This window comes from Acanthaster planci, linkage group LG16 (assembly GCF_054643075.1).
Source record: "Acanthaster planci isolate LZ-2023a linkage group LG16, COTS_SCS, whole genome shotgun sequence".
Lineage (NCBI taxonomy): Eukaryota > Metazoa > Echinodermata > Asteroidea > Valvatida > Acanthasteridae > Acanthaster > Acanthaster planci.
Window position 1 is genome coordinate 13,747,863 of NC_141792.1, and position 15,716 is coordinate 13,763,578.

At 39.4% G+C, this 15,716-nt stretch overlaps 2 protein-coding genes across 3 annotated transcripts in view; one reads left to right on the plus strand and one right to left on the minus strand.

Annotated features, from left to right (window-relative positions):
- On the minus strand, nucleotides 1-3,441 carry c1orf50 (chromosome 1 open reading frame 50). The gene is made up of 4 exons (XM_022234682.2): nucleotides 3,294-3,441; nucleotides 2,614-2,729; nucleotides 2,242-2,460; nucleotides 1-2,067 (listed from the first exon to the last, which is right to left on the minus strand). Exons 1-4 carry the CDS (start codon nucleotides 3,319-3,321, stop codon nucleotides 1,837-1,839), a joined length of 594 nt encoding a protein of 197 aa, XP_022090374.1. The 5' UTR covers nucleotides 3,322-3,441; the 3' UTR covers nucleotides 1-1,836.
- A 94-nt stretch (nucleotides 3,442-3,535) lies between these two features.
- Nucleotides 3,536-15,716, plus strand: part of LOC110979167 (calmodulin-binding transcription activator 2-like) — a 37,402-nt gene continuing 25,221 nt past the window's right edge. For both annotated transcript variants that reach the window (XM_022234734.2, XM_022234735.2), the window contains exons 1-2: nucleotides 3,536-3,673; nucleotides 14,540-14,649. In XM_022234734.2, the coding sequence (XP_022090426.2) occupies nucleotides 3,652-3,673; nucleotides 14,540-14,649 (132 nt within the window). In that variant the 5' untranslated portion in view covers nucleotides 3,536-3,651. The remainder of the gene's footprint in view (nucleotides 3,674-14,539; nucleotides 14,650-15,716) is intronic.

Consider the following 15,716-nt stretch of genomic DNA (forward strand, 5'->3'; position numbering starts at 1 on the left):
TCTTATTTTAATATGTAGCTATTTAATTGTTTTCTACATATAATTATTTTTAACTTGGAATGGATCCTTTCAAATAAAAGGTGGTGTTTTACTGTGGTACTTTTGATTAATGTCCACTAGACAAGCAAAAGATTTATATAATTGAACACAACAGTGCAACCACACAATACTCTTCAATATCTGAGCAATGATGCTGACTTACATAATTCTGACGACTGTTGATCCTTTAAAATATGCTGGTACCCATTAACCAAAGTTTGGCCATAATTTGTGGTCTTTAGTAAGCCACTTAACCCCTGCTTGCCTCTCTCCACTCAATGTATAAATAGGTACTGGCATGAGCAGTATGTGATGGACTGCCATCCCCTCCGGAGGGAGGGTAATATTTGTCAGTTGTTTCATGCCAAGGAAGCCTGAGATAAAAACGAGCCTGACAAGCCAAATGTCTCTGAACACGCTTGCAGACCTACATTAACAGAATTCACTGGCAGCGGAACGATTTTCAAAGGGGGGGGGGCAGTTGTGAGACCATCAAGCATCAGTCATTAATAGGTACATTAAGCCCTCTCCCATTGTAAGACCTGCACCTGTGGCAGGCCAGTGACGGAATGTAACTGTTACTTAAGAAAGGTACATGCATTACAATTATGCAAATGGAAACTAAGCTGATAAACTGAGACAAAATGACAGAGAGCTGATGGACATAAACCAATAAATTCTGACGATTGCTGCATGGATGATGCAGTTAATGTAGGTCTTAGGAGCACAGCACAGCTCATCATTTCTTCAATAGGATAATAATTTGTTCCAAGCCTTTGGTAAATTCAGCATGTACATCATGCCATCTTTAACTGTGATAATTTCTCTGTCACTATTTGTTATAATATTGAAACAAATGATATAAGGAAACTGACTAAGTGCTTATGAATGCATAAAAATGAACCAAGAAATTGACTGGAGCAGGATTTGAACCTGCGACCTCTGGAATACCGTACCAGTGCTCTACAAACTGAGCTGCCCAACTCCACCAGCTACCAGCTGGTAGCTCTTCGTATTTGTCAATATCTCTGTTATAATATTGATTTCAACATACATGTACCTGTTACATGATACTCACCGGTGTCACTAGACCATTTTGAATCGGGGGTGCTACAGGAAATTTGCTGACGGACCGTCATGCAAAACGAGTGTATTGTATCCCCCTTCATCTTCATTCTCTGTTTTTTCTTTTGCCTATAGACCATGAAGTCTAAGCTGAATCCACTCGATTCAAAAACGCTCTAGGTTAGCCAAGCGCATGATGCGTACACGTGGTGAAGCTACAATTTGGATGTACGTACGCAAATCTTTTATCAGTTCTTTAACACTTCATTAAATTTGTCAAGTACATGTACATTTTGTACTGGCCCACCAGCTGGTCCGCCGACTTTTCTACTGGCCTTGGGCCAGCTGACCACCATTAATTTCAACTCCTACAAACCAATGGGAACGGGGGTGACACCCCTCGACCCCCCTCTAGTGACACCAGTGATACCGAGAAACTGTTGATTGGAGTCAATATGCAAATTCCATAGATCTTCACATTAACAGACTTTACACTATGAAAGTAAATGTAGCACTTAATTAGTGACCAATAGAAGTCATATCTGAAGAGAGCGCTGTTCCACTTATGACAATGAAAATGCTGTGTCCATTCAGCTTGTTCATTTAATTTTATCTAAAAATGTTTTGACTCAGTCTCTCTGTCTAGATTATTAGACAAACTTATCATTAGTTCCTAGCTCGGAACAAGTTACAGAATTGTAAAGCTGAGAACTCAGTTCATCCAAATCTAACTCAGTTGTTATTCTCGGATCCTTTGCTTTTAATCTTAGTATCCTGGACTTGTAGAAGTCCCTGGAAGTTAGGCTGAGGATTTGAGGTTAGACTAGCTTGTGATGTGAGAAGTTGGTCAATCAATCCAATTTCCTGACTCCGCCTTTTCATGTCTTCCTCTGGTGTCCAGGACATGTCATGTTCCAGTCGATAGCAGCCTATGTACTCATGTGGACAGCTTTTACCCCACTCCTGTAAGTCACAATGGGTGAATCAATCAATAAATATAATTCGTTATCAACAACCTCCAGTAAGTGCTTTTAAACGTTATGCATCACCCTATTACGTGGTGGATGTGAATAAAAAATAAAGTTAGGGCTTGAAGAATATTGTTTTCTTTGAGGGGTAAGAATGAAGATTTCAAACCTGAGGCGAGAGAATGGAGAAGTACTTCTGACCAGATTGTCGTTTGTAAAGGTAGTAGATCTGACCAGGTCGTTTTTTGATGTTACATGCTATGTGATGAAGCTCGTTATCTCTCTTGGCATCTTCTAAGACAGTCCGAGCCTGCTCCTGTAAGTATCGGATCTGCTCAGCAATTGTCAGGAGTTTGTTACTGGCATTAGCCCGTGTGAATTCATCTGCCTGGACCAAGACAAACATAAAGCACAAGTTGATAAACTTTTACATGTAGTTTTGTTGCACTACACTGGTTGGAATTCATGACATTAATCCTGTGAGTTACGATTTGGATTAGGTACATCCAATTAGGAAAACTGTTCATAAACTGTGTGATACCTTTTGTACAACTCTGGCTAGTTCCACCAGATCAGTAGGGTCAGCTGCTACATTTGTTCTGTCGGTGTGAACTAACCGAATACCACACGGCCTGTCATCCTTCTCAACAAGAGCAACTGTATGAGAAAGTAGTTATTGGAACACATTGATATTGTACAGGAAAATTGAGCTGATTATCAGGCATCACTAGTAATACCGATGACCGCAATTACAAGAATACCATAAGCCTAAGGAAATGTACATACATGTATCTTCCTGAAATTTTCAAAACAACCTGAAGCCTTGAAGAGGACAATTTCACAGTCTTCCTCCATGACATGTTCAAACATGGTCATGGTTGAAGTTCAACTTTCACCTTGGCATCACCATTGCGCAACCCCTTTTGGCATGAATTGTAGGATCATTACTCGTAAAGTATGCAGGGTCCAAGGTACACGTATACACATACGCTTGTGTGCATGAACCATAGATATCAGCCATCATTGTGCGCCCGATAACAGATGCAGCACCGGTTGCACTGTGTTACATAAATACATAGCCTAACCACACTTTGCTAAATTGACCCAGCTCCGTGCCTACTCGATCGTCATGATCAGGTAGTCCTACTAATTCAATAAAAATTACTTCTTGGATCAAACTCAGTTAATCTGCGGTTTACAGAGCTATCTTAGTAATCGTACCAGTTGTGACGTCTCTTGCTAAATTCATCGTTTCTGCCACCAATTTGCCACTGCCACTCCGTGCAACTGCCAGCCTCAAAATTTATCGCTGCACATCACCTGCACGGGCGGGAGCTACGCAATAATTACATAAGAGTAGCGCCCTCGGTCGACTCATTTTGGTCCAAACTAACAGTTCAGTAATAGCTTGTGGTATAGCGCCCTCTCTTGGTGTCATCATCCTCAAAATAGTTGGTACTCGGTACATGTCTCATTCCAGCAGCACTGTAGGTGCGAGAACCAGCGTCGTGTTATTCTGTAAATTTTGCAAGCGCGCGCCGCAGGCTTGTGACATGGAGCAAAATGGACATCCAGAAACATGGAGCTGAACTCTAACCAAGGTAGGAAATCGTTTTCCTTATAAAATTCCCGATTAGGTTCTTTCAGCGGATGAAGTCAGTGTAGGCGTACACTGTGAATGTGATTCTCGAAGAAGACATTGAAAATCTGAACGTTTTCCTTGGTGTTTAAATATAAATATAAAATTAAAAAATTAGGGACTAGGCTTGTCATGTTGATCATGCTAGTACTACAAGTAAGTTCTAGGCCGCCCTAGCCCAGGCAATCGTTAGGCCTGCAACTAGTATTTTTTTTTTTTAATTTTCTGGTAATGACACCAAGGATTCCTCAAAAGCACCCTAGGCACTGTACTCACAAGCCTGAAGAAACCTGTAGGGAGGAGACTATGAGAACCAGTTACAGTTTTAGAGGTGGGAGGAAAACCCCAGAGGAATATTCTGAGTAAAACCCAAGGAATCAGGTAGGGACTGAAAACCCAATCCACATGTGGACCGAGCCGGGAATCGAACCCGGACTGCAGAGGTGGAAGGCAAGGAAAGAATCACTGTGCCAACCCAACTCCCCAGACTCCCCAACTTGTACAACATGATGAGAGATGTGCGCCGGTAACTAACCATGTGATTAATATCAATGTCACTCAGACCATGCTCAGACCCGGACGGATTGATGGTCATCATGATCATGAGGGTCGACACCAGCCTACCGGAAGCGTGTATGTCAAGCATGGCAACAGTAGATGTACAGTTGAAACTAGTGAATAAGATTAAGAGGTCTTTCGGTCTTCGCAAATTACATGTACCTTGTCTTGTTAAGGCTTGATAGGCCCTATTATTATTGATAATATTAATAAGCCTAAGTATTATCACGAATAAAAACAAAGTAGGCTAATTGGGACCTACTTTTTTTTTGTTCTAGGCCTAAGCAGAATCTAATTAACAGTGCTCTTATTAATGAAATGTGACTTTGTCAGTGTAGCCCCATAATTGTGGATAAATCCTGGATAAGTTTAGTGAGCTACGTGATGACGATACCATTCCATTTGCTGTCATGGCTTCAGCCCTAGGTCTAAATTTCATTTTATGGCATGTTCAACATGGTCAATTTGATGTTGTATGGAGAGAGAGAATTCTCAAGCCTAGTCTGCAGGATCCCGGAAAACAAGATTGGGAATCGGTAGAACTTCAAAGTTGAGTAAGCCTCTGATAATTGCAGAAAACCCCCATTTTAAAGTACATCCCTGAAACCACTGGTTTTCATGGGTACAAGGTGGAAATCCCTATAAAAACAGTCCGATATTTTGACCTTTTAGCCGGCTTTGACTCTTTTGAATTTGAGGGGTATTCTGCAATCGAGCTAAACTTGAATCATCTAGTATTTGGAAGCCTTGTCCGAGTACCTTGGACCCTACTAATCACCCTTTGGCAATAATGGCAATAATGTGGATCCAAGTAATTCAGTCCAATAATCATCGTGGTTGAAGATACCTACATGTAGGAATAAGCCCGGAAAAATTGTTTTACAGACCCTCCGAATTCAGGACAAATCATGTTTTCTCCACCACTGACAGTACAGTGTAGCTGCCATGTACCGGTATTTCTCTAGAGGTTATAGGTCATGATACCCGGATGCAGATTTCCTTGACATTGATTTCCAGTAAGCCTGCGGCTGTTTTCTGGCTTTCGAGTTATCCTCAGTTTGTGAGAATCGTTAGGATGTTTACAGATTTTATCTACTGATCTGGTAACTAACGTTAGATAACCTTTACTGAAAAAATTCTCTTGGTCCATAATGAGGTCAGTATCTACAGTACTGTGACAATTATGAAGTGAAAAAAGGTCTAGTCAAATTTTCTATTATTATAATGTACAACAAATAGTTGTAGTGAATAGAGTGTGACTGTCTAACATATACATGTAGGAAGTTGATTGCCTTCAGTTTTCAGTGTGGGGGAAGTTTCCCTTTGATTAGCCAAATTCATTTCATGTACATGTGTGTATCTCAAAGGGTCTCTTTTAGCACCCATGTGCATGTAGTAAATGAAAAGGAGGACCTACAGTACATTGTACATTTAAGGCATTTTTTTTGGCACCAAATGCATATTTAAAATACGGTAGGTCCAGGGGTTTTGCATTCATTGGTAGCCAGGCACTTATAGTGCAAAGGCACAGGTTCAATCTGAACCCTGGTAGCCTACGATGTACAACAGTATTGTCTAGCATGTGTCTTACGTCTTAGGCAGAGCTTTTTTGTTTCTCTTATTGTTTTTTACTGCTTAAAGGTGGTCAGCATAAAAGTGCCTAGCTTTCATGTGTTTGCTCTCACAGCAGGTTTAACCCTAACCCTCCAGGCCATTTTATTGGAACCATCCTTAATCTTCCAAAATCCTCCAATTTTCTACATGAAGAAAATTGTATTCAGCCTCAGTCGGCCAAAATTTCTTGAAAAGGTTATTTGAAACTGTGTCTACTGCCTAAATCCTTCAAAATCCTCTGGCAATTCCTCTCATTATGTTGAGGCAGTGCGAACGGCATTCTTGAGCAGTGCGGGTGATTCAAAAGAAATATCGGGCTGAATTTATGCTTGACTGACATGACTGAGCAAGAACAACACAAGATCTAACCCACGACCTTCACTCATGGCATCCTTCACCATCAGCCGTGCACTTTTGCAATTCACCCTCAATCCTTCAAAATCCTCCCAAACCGCCCGAAGGATTTTGGAGGATTGATGTGGGTTCTAATCACATACTGTACTTGGCTAAAAAGATTTAACATGCATAATTTTTCTGAAGGAAAAAAGTTGCCAAAAGGATGGATGTACATGTAGATGAAGAGTTTGAAGACCGTTCACTTCTAGCACTAGCAGCCACTGGTCTTCACTGCACGCCATGCTACATGTACATGTAGTACATGTATGTACATGTAATGTAATGTATACATGCAGTATGTTACGTATATTCGTACATGTATGTTTATTACACTTACATGACTATACCAGTATGTACCTCCATACAAAAACGTACATACCGGTACAGGTTATCAACAGTACACACGTGTTATATGTTGACATAGATGTTATGGGGACCAAAAATTTTATGGGGACAAATTTCTGTCATCACAACTTGGCTTGACTTTCTTATAAAAGAAAGTGTCCCCTTTATGTAGGGAAGACTTAGGTAGCCATATGGACTCACCCCCAGTAGCGGCACATGTACCGACCTGGACAGTGTGTTCTACCTGTCATGCATCATTACTTGAGTCTGTGAAGAAGAAAATCCAATTTAATGGAAATTTATGGGTTGGCAGGAATGGCCTTTACGGATCCTAAGGTGGCACATGTAAGCATCATTGAGTAATTTTCTTGCTGTTCATCATCCAGGCTCCTGAGTTGGCATTTCACGGTGTAAACGCTGATGAGATTTTCACATTAAGTGTACTTGGGTTTGGAAATGTTAATGCACAAATTGGCTGCTGGGTATGTTGAATGCACCGAACGACCTCTGTGCACTCAAGCTACACATTGTGCCTGACCCAATTTTGGACAGTGTCTAGAAATGCTGTGAAGAATTTAGGAGTAAGCCGTGATACAATTTTTAATGTCCAAGCCTTTGAATGAAAAGAAAATCCTTTGAATAAGGGAAGCTTTTTTAAGGGCTTAGTATGATGCATGTAGTTTCCTACAGTATGTGCTAAAACGTGTTACATGTAGCATGCTAGCTATTTTTTTAATTTAATTTTTTTTTAAAGTAAATAAAGACTTCTTTTCAAAAAGTGCTTTTCTGAATGGTTCACTTTTTGGTGTTGCAGAATTCTTGAACTCAGAGAGCATGACAGGTTACTTGCTGCCAACCTATGGAACTTTTTTTAAGGTTTAGCAATGTTTAGTGTAGATACATGTAGGCCTTATACTAATAGGCATTTGCTGTTTGATAAAAAAAAATGGATGGTTGCATTTTAGTGACGACTTCATCTGACATGTCTGGGTGCAGTTCTTGTGAATTACACTGCCTTAAGTTAAAACATTCATAGTTATCAAAAGACCTTTCAGTCCCATGGGAATGGTTTTATTCTTCTTATTCATCACAGCGGTATGAAATATTCAGCATTTGATGTATCACATCTTCACCTCTCGAGGGAAAAAAATGAAGTTTTAATGTGATGACATCGTTAATGGCCATCCTTGTCTCAGTTTAGGTGTGAACTTGGGCTGAGTGTTGGAGCTTGCCTTGTTTAAATCAAACATGTACCAGCACATGAGGACATGTACAGATAATGTGTTTGAACAAGTAGATATGGCTGTTCCTAAGCACCATTAAAATTTTGCTGATGAAGTACACTGTACATGTAGGGTTCATACTGATATGCATTTAGACACCATCTACTGTACATATGGTATACTGTAGAGTTTATACAAATAAGTGCACATTATTCCAATTAATAATCATGTTAAATTGCATATTGTATTGTTATGTTATTAACTTCCATGTACATGTACAATACATACATGTACATGGACATGGAACTAGACAGTGTAATGTATGAGTTTGTTTCTTGTGATTCTATGAAGCAGATAATGTACAGCATATCACACATGCCCGTTGTGTAAATAATTTTACGGGTGCTGCTGGTGTATGAACACACCAAGGAATAAGAGCATGCATTTCCACCAAACAATCATTACACGATAGGTACAATGTATGGGATAGTTCTGTATAGTCAACTTTCCTATTTTGTTGTGTGTTTGTCTAGTAGTCTTTAATGTTGGATTATGAGTCATGGATCAATGCCATTCACTGCTCACAGTAGGACAGATCAAGTCAAGATTGACTTACTTGGACTTAGAGAAGAGAACATTCAATAGAATGACAATGGAGTCTGATTAGGGGAGAAAAGTATTGTTGTACATTTACCAGTATGTATACATGTACGTATAGGTACCAGTACATGGACTTTACATACACTACATTGTACATACAGTTTGCATGTCAGAATGATTTGTGGGGGGGCCTTGAAGGGCTGTAATAATTGCCTCATGGGAAGGTATCCCATGTCTTCTCAGAATTTCATCCTTTGGCAGGTTTATTAGAAATCTTCGTCCGTTGGGCATACAGTTACATGTATGTATGTTTCGTCACATATTTGTGAGATGGTTTTGCCGTACCGGGTATTTCTTAATCTTTTTAATCTCTTTGACTTTAAATTCTGTACAAATGGATGCCTTTACAGTCTGTCTTCTTAATTCTTAATATATGATTTATTATAACTTTTAATATACCGTAGTCATGGTAGTGTTTTAAACTGGTCTATTTATGTATTTCTTTGTAAAATTGACCTCAATTCAGCTTTCTTGGCTGCGAGAGTCTCTTTTTTAGCAAACCATTAATTAATAATAATACATGCAGATCAGTCTACATGTAAGTCAGAAAGTTTTAACAGGTGGCAAATTCTTTCATAAATTGTACAATAGGGAAATGTACATGTATAGATCTTGAGGTTCAGTGAAAAAATAAGTGACGTCAGAGACAGCAAACATGGCAAGATCCTAAATCTGTCAAAATGCCACCAAACTAGATTGATTGAGTTCTTGGTACTGATTGAATGAATGTGTGTTTTTTTCCCCTCATTCCCATTACGTCGTCCATTGCTTCTCTTTCCACTCACTTTAGGAGGATGGTAAACCTATAATTAGTAACTCATTAACACGTCATGTGCATTACTGTCTTCTAATAGTAGACTGGTACCAGTAGGCTTTGGGTATGGGGATTGTGTCATCCAGATTTTTTAAGCTGTCATGACATGATGTGCCACTCTGCAAAATGTGTTCAGTATATAATATGTACATATATATGCGTTTTGTTCCAACACTGATGTTGATTTCATGCACATTCTTACACTGTGTGCTGCACTAAAATATCACAAGATACAAAGTTCTGTCAAATTACTATTTATAGTACATTGTATGTTTTCTCTACATTGTGGTACAGTGTACCAGGTACAATTATGTCACACTTGTGCATACATGTACATGTACAGGATGAATCCCCCATCAGAACAGCGTGAGAACTTCAACATGAGAGCCATCAATTAAAGAGCATGTAATGTGTTCACGCCTGTAAAAAGCCTTAAGGTTAATGCAACAAACTACAGCATGTACATGTTTGTACAGTACTGGGTACATGTACAGTATGGTACGGTACATGTTCTACTGGTTGGATGCCAGGACTTTTTCTTGGACTCCCTTTTTTGTGCACCTACTTCAGTGTATGAAAACTGTTTGAAATTTGTCTATGCACTGGACTAAAATACGCGTAGCAAAACAAAACTTAAAAATAAGGTTAATTTAAACACAAAGATTCAATTTAAGTGTTGTAAATTCAGTGTACCGGTACATACATGTATGTACATGTATTTGTATTGCATACAGGTAACACTTAATGCACAGTCACCTACTTGGGTACAGGTGATACATGTACATGTATGCATGTGGAAACTTCAACTGAACTACAATATTTACAGTACATGTACATGTGCAAGCATAGGGTAAAAGTGGTCCTCAGGTGTTCAGTATTGATGGGCGTTGTCATTTTCTCCTTGTGGACTGTACCGTATGAGCCCCGAGCTGGTCCAAAAGAGGGCGCCACTTCTTAGTAATGGAGGCTCCTTTGGTTAGAACTGAAGCTTGCGGATTCACAAAAAATAGATATAATTTGCGTGTTGCGGTCGCATTGCTACCAACAAAATGAACACTCCTGGCCAACAGTGGCTCTTTTGAACGGATAGGGGGATATGTCTCTGCTCAAGATGGATAGGTCAGACTAGTATGGACAGGTGTATGTCCATGTACATAAACAATTGGACCCAGTTCAAAGCTGACGAAACGAGGAGACGAAAAATGGACTCATGCTCATGTATGTAAAGTTTGTCTTATTGTTGGTAGCCATCTACTGGAACAGATACTGGAATCTACTGGAACAGATACAGATACTGGAATGTCCGTGGTAACATTGTTGGATCATGAGCCTACACCTCATCAGATTTCCAGGCTCTAAGCTTGTAGTCGTAATTGCTAACCAGTTACTATCTTGATGAACCTGTAAACCCCTCCAATGGCATTCAGTGCCCTATTCCCAGCAGGTTTTATGAATCATTTCACTCTATTGTCCACTTTTACTGGAACAGTACATGGAAGCCAATTAGCGTGGATGCATAGCATGCATCCTTCTACACCTCATGGTAAATGGTCCATGCAGTGATGTACATGTATGTGTCTGTTATACATGCGTACATTGGACATGGTTTAGGCTTGTCATTCCCGCTTCAGTATACATGCACACAATCTACACATGTACCAGTACTGTACCTCAGTTTATGCGGGTACTAAGATAAAATTGGCAGTTTGCTGTAACAATAAGTCATCATTTCTTATGTGCCTTGGTGGTTCCATCCAAAGCGTATCCATACAAATACGCTTGATTTTTTTTGTTTTGTTTTTAATTCTCAAGGAATTTGTCCTAACTTCAAAAATCTTGCAACAATATCTTGTACTGGTAAATTTGCATTCTTAGCATTGTCTTAGCAGTACTTGGGATACCCCTACAAAACTTCAGAGTACTGTACGTGTACCATTAGACAACTGTAGAGTTTTCTTGGAGTGTGGTTTTCCGAGTTTGTTTCTGGCCTCCTTTCTTATACAACATCTGATTGAGTACGTGTGCCTGCAGAGCCACATGTACATGTGTATTAGTTATTACATGTACATGTAGTAATAGAAACCTGAATGAAGACACATCATTTGCGTATTGCACAATCCTTTCGCAAATCTTTAAGGTTGCTTTGGAGCATTGTGTGGATAAACTCTCTTTGAACATATATGTTTTTACATGTATGTACTTTTTAGTAGCACCTTTCAAGCAGGTTGATTTAAATTTGATGAAATTGTTTAAGTAATGAAAACACCCCCATGTGACTTTCAGACAGTGTAATCATACCGGTACAGGTAACAGGTACCCATGAATCAAAGCCCTCATTTGCCTAAACTTGTCTACATTTTTTCTACATGTACATGGAACATTGACATTAATGTCCAACTTTTCAAACCTACGTGTACATGTACATGTAGTCCCCCCATTCAAACATTTTAGGGAGGTGTACATGTACTGTGTACCTTATAAGAAATACAAGATCTGTGGAGTTCCTATGGGATGTAGGTCTTTGCTATTCTACATGTGCTTTTTGTGGCCTGCCAGTGTGGTTATATAGTCAGTAAATAAACTGCTGTCGGGTTTGAACCAGTAACAAGACTTTTCTTTGAGGCATTTGGTCTGGTTTGAGCTCTGCTGGTCTCATTAACCCACTTGGCTCTGGAGGTAAATGTCTGCTGGTTAGTAAGTGTGGATGGATGGAGGAGTTAAGTTGAAGACATTATCTCCACACAGGTGTAGTCCCCAACACCAGTTAGGAAATATCTTCAGGAATCATTTCTCACTTTCAATGCCAAATGAAATTGTTGGGAAAAGATGAAATAACACAAATGAAAATTGAGAAATGACTGTGAATTATTTTTGCAAAAAATTGGCTCAGTTGGACTTTCACAGTCATTGAGATAATGAGCAATACTCATGTGTACATGTATCAGTACATGCACATGTCGATGTACTCGTATGTCTGCAACTCTTAATAGGCTTGATAGAACAATAAAGAAAGGGCTGCCAACTGATATGAATTGTCACTGAACTTATAAGGCTTGTTGGTTTATTTATGAAAAAGCACGGTACAGTGTAAACCTTTTTGGCGTAATGGGTAGTGGCACGTGTGTACATGGACATTGCAGAACCATGGAGCTATTAAACACTTTAATAGCTCCATGGTAACGGTAGAACCAAGCACAGTGCTCAAAGTATTAAACAGTAACAAATTATATGCAGATATTTTGGCAATTTCAAATATCACCAGGAGGTATGAAAAATGAGCAAGCTTCATTCCTTGACAGACCTTGTCTACTCGTTATTGCCAACAATTCTTAGTAGTAATCCCACATGACCTAGCAGTCCCACGGCAGCTGTGTAAGCGTGACAATCAACAGTTAGCACCAGCTCATCATGACAATAACACATCTCTATGTACTGTAGCCCAGTAGGAGATGAGACGGTTACCGTGGGATCGTCTTGACAACCAGAGATGCGAGCTGTTGTGTGCTTGTCACCAGTTTGGCTTAAGTCAGATAATTACCGGTACTTGTCCAGGACTTGGAGTCCCTATATTCAATTTGTTTCATACACATACACCTGTATGTGTGCATTTAATTTGGTGTACCAGAACAAGTGCACGTGCATGTACAGAAATAATGAAATGCACTTGCATGTACATGTAACAAAGACTCATTGGAATTTTAATCAGTGAAGAAATTCTCATATATGAACACAAGTGAACCGGTACATGTACAGTACTGTATGTACTGGTACTTTGCAGTATTTTACACTGTGAATCATGTTTGTACAAGGAATCTTCCTTTGGCTTTTTTCATCACTGGCTTGTTTTGCTTGAGACACCTCAGAGATTGAATGGTCAGGCTTTTACTTGATTGCATGGGTTTTTAGAAGAAATCCACTGAGTTCTCCTTTAGCCAGATATTTGATATGAGTACATACATCACACTGCCTCCCTTGTTGCATGCAGTCCCCAGTTTAAAAGCTTGGCTACTTTAAAAGTCTTATGATCTCATCTCATATTTCCAAGAATCTGTTGTTCACATGTAATTGCAGTGAAAGATGAATTCATCCTAAGAATATGTGACTGATAATGAGTGGATGTATATGAAGAAGGAATATGCTCCTTTCAGCCGTTAGCGGTATGTTTGAGGTATCAGTGCTTGAGGGTTTTTAAGGAGGGTTGCTAGGCTTGGGCGTTATCCTGAGGGTATTTTATATTTCAGGAGTCCAAGCCGTACTTACGTTCATCCCCAACAAGCAGATATTCTCCATTCCGAGGGAGTGCAGTAGCACTCAATCCTTGACAAATGACCTGAATACTGCTCCTCAGATGTACACTGAACTCATGAACATTTACTGGGAAAGTTTTATCCAGGGTATCTTTACCCCTGTTTCTTGACGGCATAATCCATCTTTAATCCAAGGTGTAAATCTTTATAATTGATCATCTGGATGACTCATCTTGATTTAACCAGATGTTAAGGAGTGTTCACTAGCTGCAGTAGAGATGTTGCCCAACATACCTGTGGCTGTTACATACAAGACTAATTATGATGCCATTAAGCAAGCTACATGTACCAGTATCATCGGCCTTCGTGAATGATTTATTGCATCTAAAGGAAAATTGCCAACGGGTTTTTTTTTACAGGAAATGTCTGAAATGACATTTGGCGATTGCTTAAAATTTTAATCAGTGAATCATGAAATCAATATCATGTACAGTTTCCAACGGATACATGTGTGTGTATTTTCCCTTATGTTTATGCTGTTTGCACACCCTACAAGTGAATCACATTACTCAAAAACCCATATACTTGTACCAGTGTGAGTACATGTACATGTAGGCTGTTGTGCAGGTGGTGAGTTATTTGCAACAAGATGACAAACATCCAGAACAGTTAAGATGAACAGTTAACAAATTGTGGCACAGGTGCAGTAAAGAAAAGGCTTTTTACATCAATTGATTAAGATCTTTATTTCATTCATAACTCGTTTTCTCAGATTTTATTGATTTGAGTGAAATCTTTTTTTAGGTGCAGGTTTTCCTTGCACAGTAGAAGGACAAAACATCTTCAGTTGCGGGAAGTTGTAAACATGTTACATGTAAGCCTCACATTACTGAGGATGATGCCCAGAACTCTGGAATTTGAAACCTTCACACTAAGCAAAGTTTCTGTCTTTTATTCCTCCGGGTTCTCAGCTACAGGTAGGCCCAGCCAGACGCAGCATATTACTTTACCTGAAACACTGCGACAGATCCCACCAGCGACAGAACTACCGTGCCTACGGCATCGTTGGAATACTAATGAGGTAGGTACATGTACAGGTAATCTGCACAAGTAACCAACCGTCATGGTCCTGTGATTGGCATTGGTGTCATGGTGTGAAGAAATTGCCTTCCTGAATGTGACTGCAGTGCTATGATGTAATTATTGCCAAAGGCTTTGCAGGATTTGCACATGTACATGTACGTAGAATATAAAAAAAAGTGAACATCACTAAAAGAAAAAGGGAATTGTACCAAGCCAGGTGTTAAATTGATTGGCTTTGTTCCTCTGAAGTGTTGTTTATTACGTGGTTTGTTTTTGTTTTCTGTTTCTACTTGTTTGTCGCATGCATTAGTGGAACACCGGTTTTAATGTACATGTACATCTATAGTGTAGTTTTTTCTCTGTGGCCTGTGCCACTTCACTTCAGGAAGGCCTCCTTGTCAATATTTCATTTCACTTTCCATGTACCTGTAGTATTGTAGTGCTGCATTTCTGTAAACTTTGCCTACAGCCTTGACTATTAATAGAATTCTTCAGCAGGAGCACTGTGTTACCGCACTTGAAACCGTGTCCCTCCCACTTTGAAAAAAAAATTAAAATTGTGCAATTCAAAGTTCCGCATGGACGAATTTGCACAGTGTACATTTATAGGACTACACTGTAAATCCAGTGTCGTGTGAGATTTCAAGGACTGATTTACAGGGGCTTCAACTTATAGGGCCCGTTCATAAATTTCAGAATAAAGTTTTTTCTTTCATACAAATATGCACTGATAGGATTTGATGGTTTGCATGATAAACATTGTAATTATTGGAAGGTTTCAGCACTAAGAGCAGGTGGATGTATTTTTGTTTTGAGTAATGTTCTGTGTAAAACCAGGAAACTCAACTTTACTAAGAGTATGCTTTGTCCATCATTAGGGGAATGGCGAATGCACTGCATACATGCATGTCAAGTGATTATGGTTGTTTATATCCTACCAGCCACTCGTCTGACTTTGTGTTGTTATCAGAAATTGTGTTGTTGCTTCCACCAGCATGTGTGTTTATTGAGATGGCATCAGAAACTATTAGACAGACTACATTGCACACTTCACCAGTCACGCAA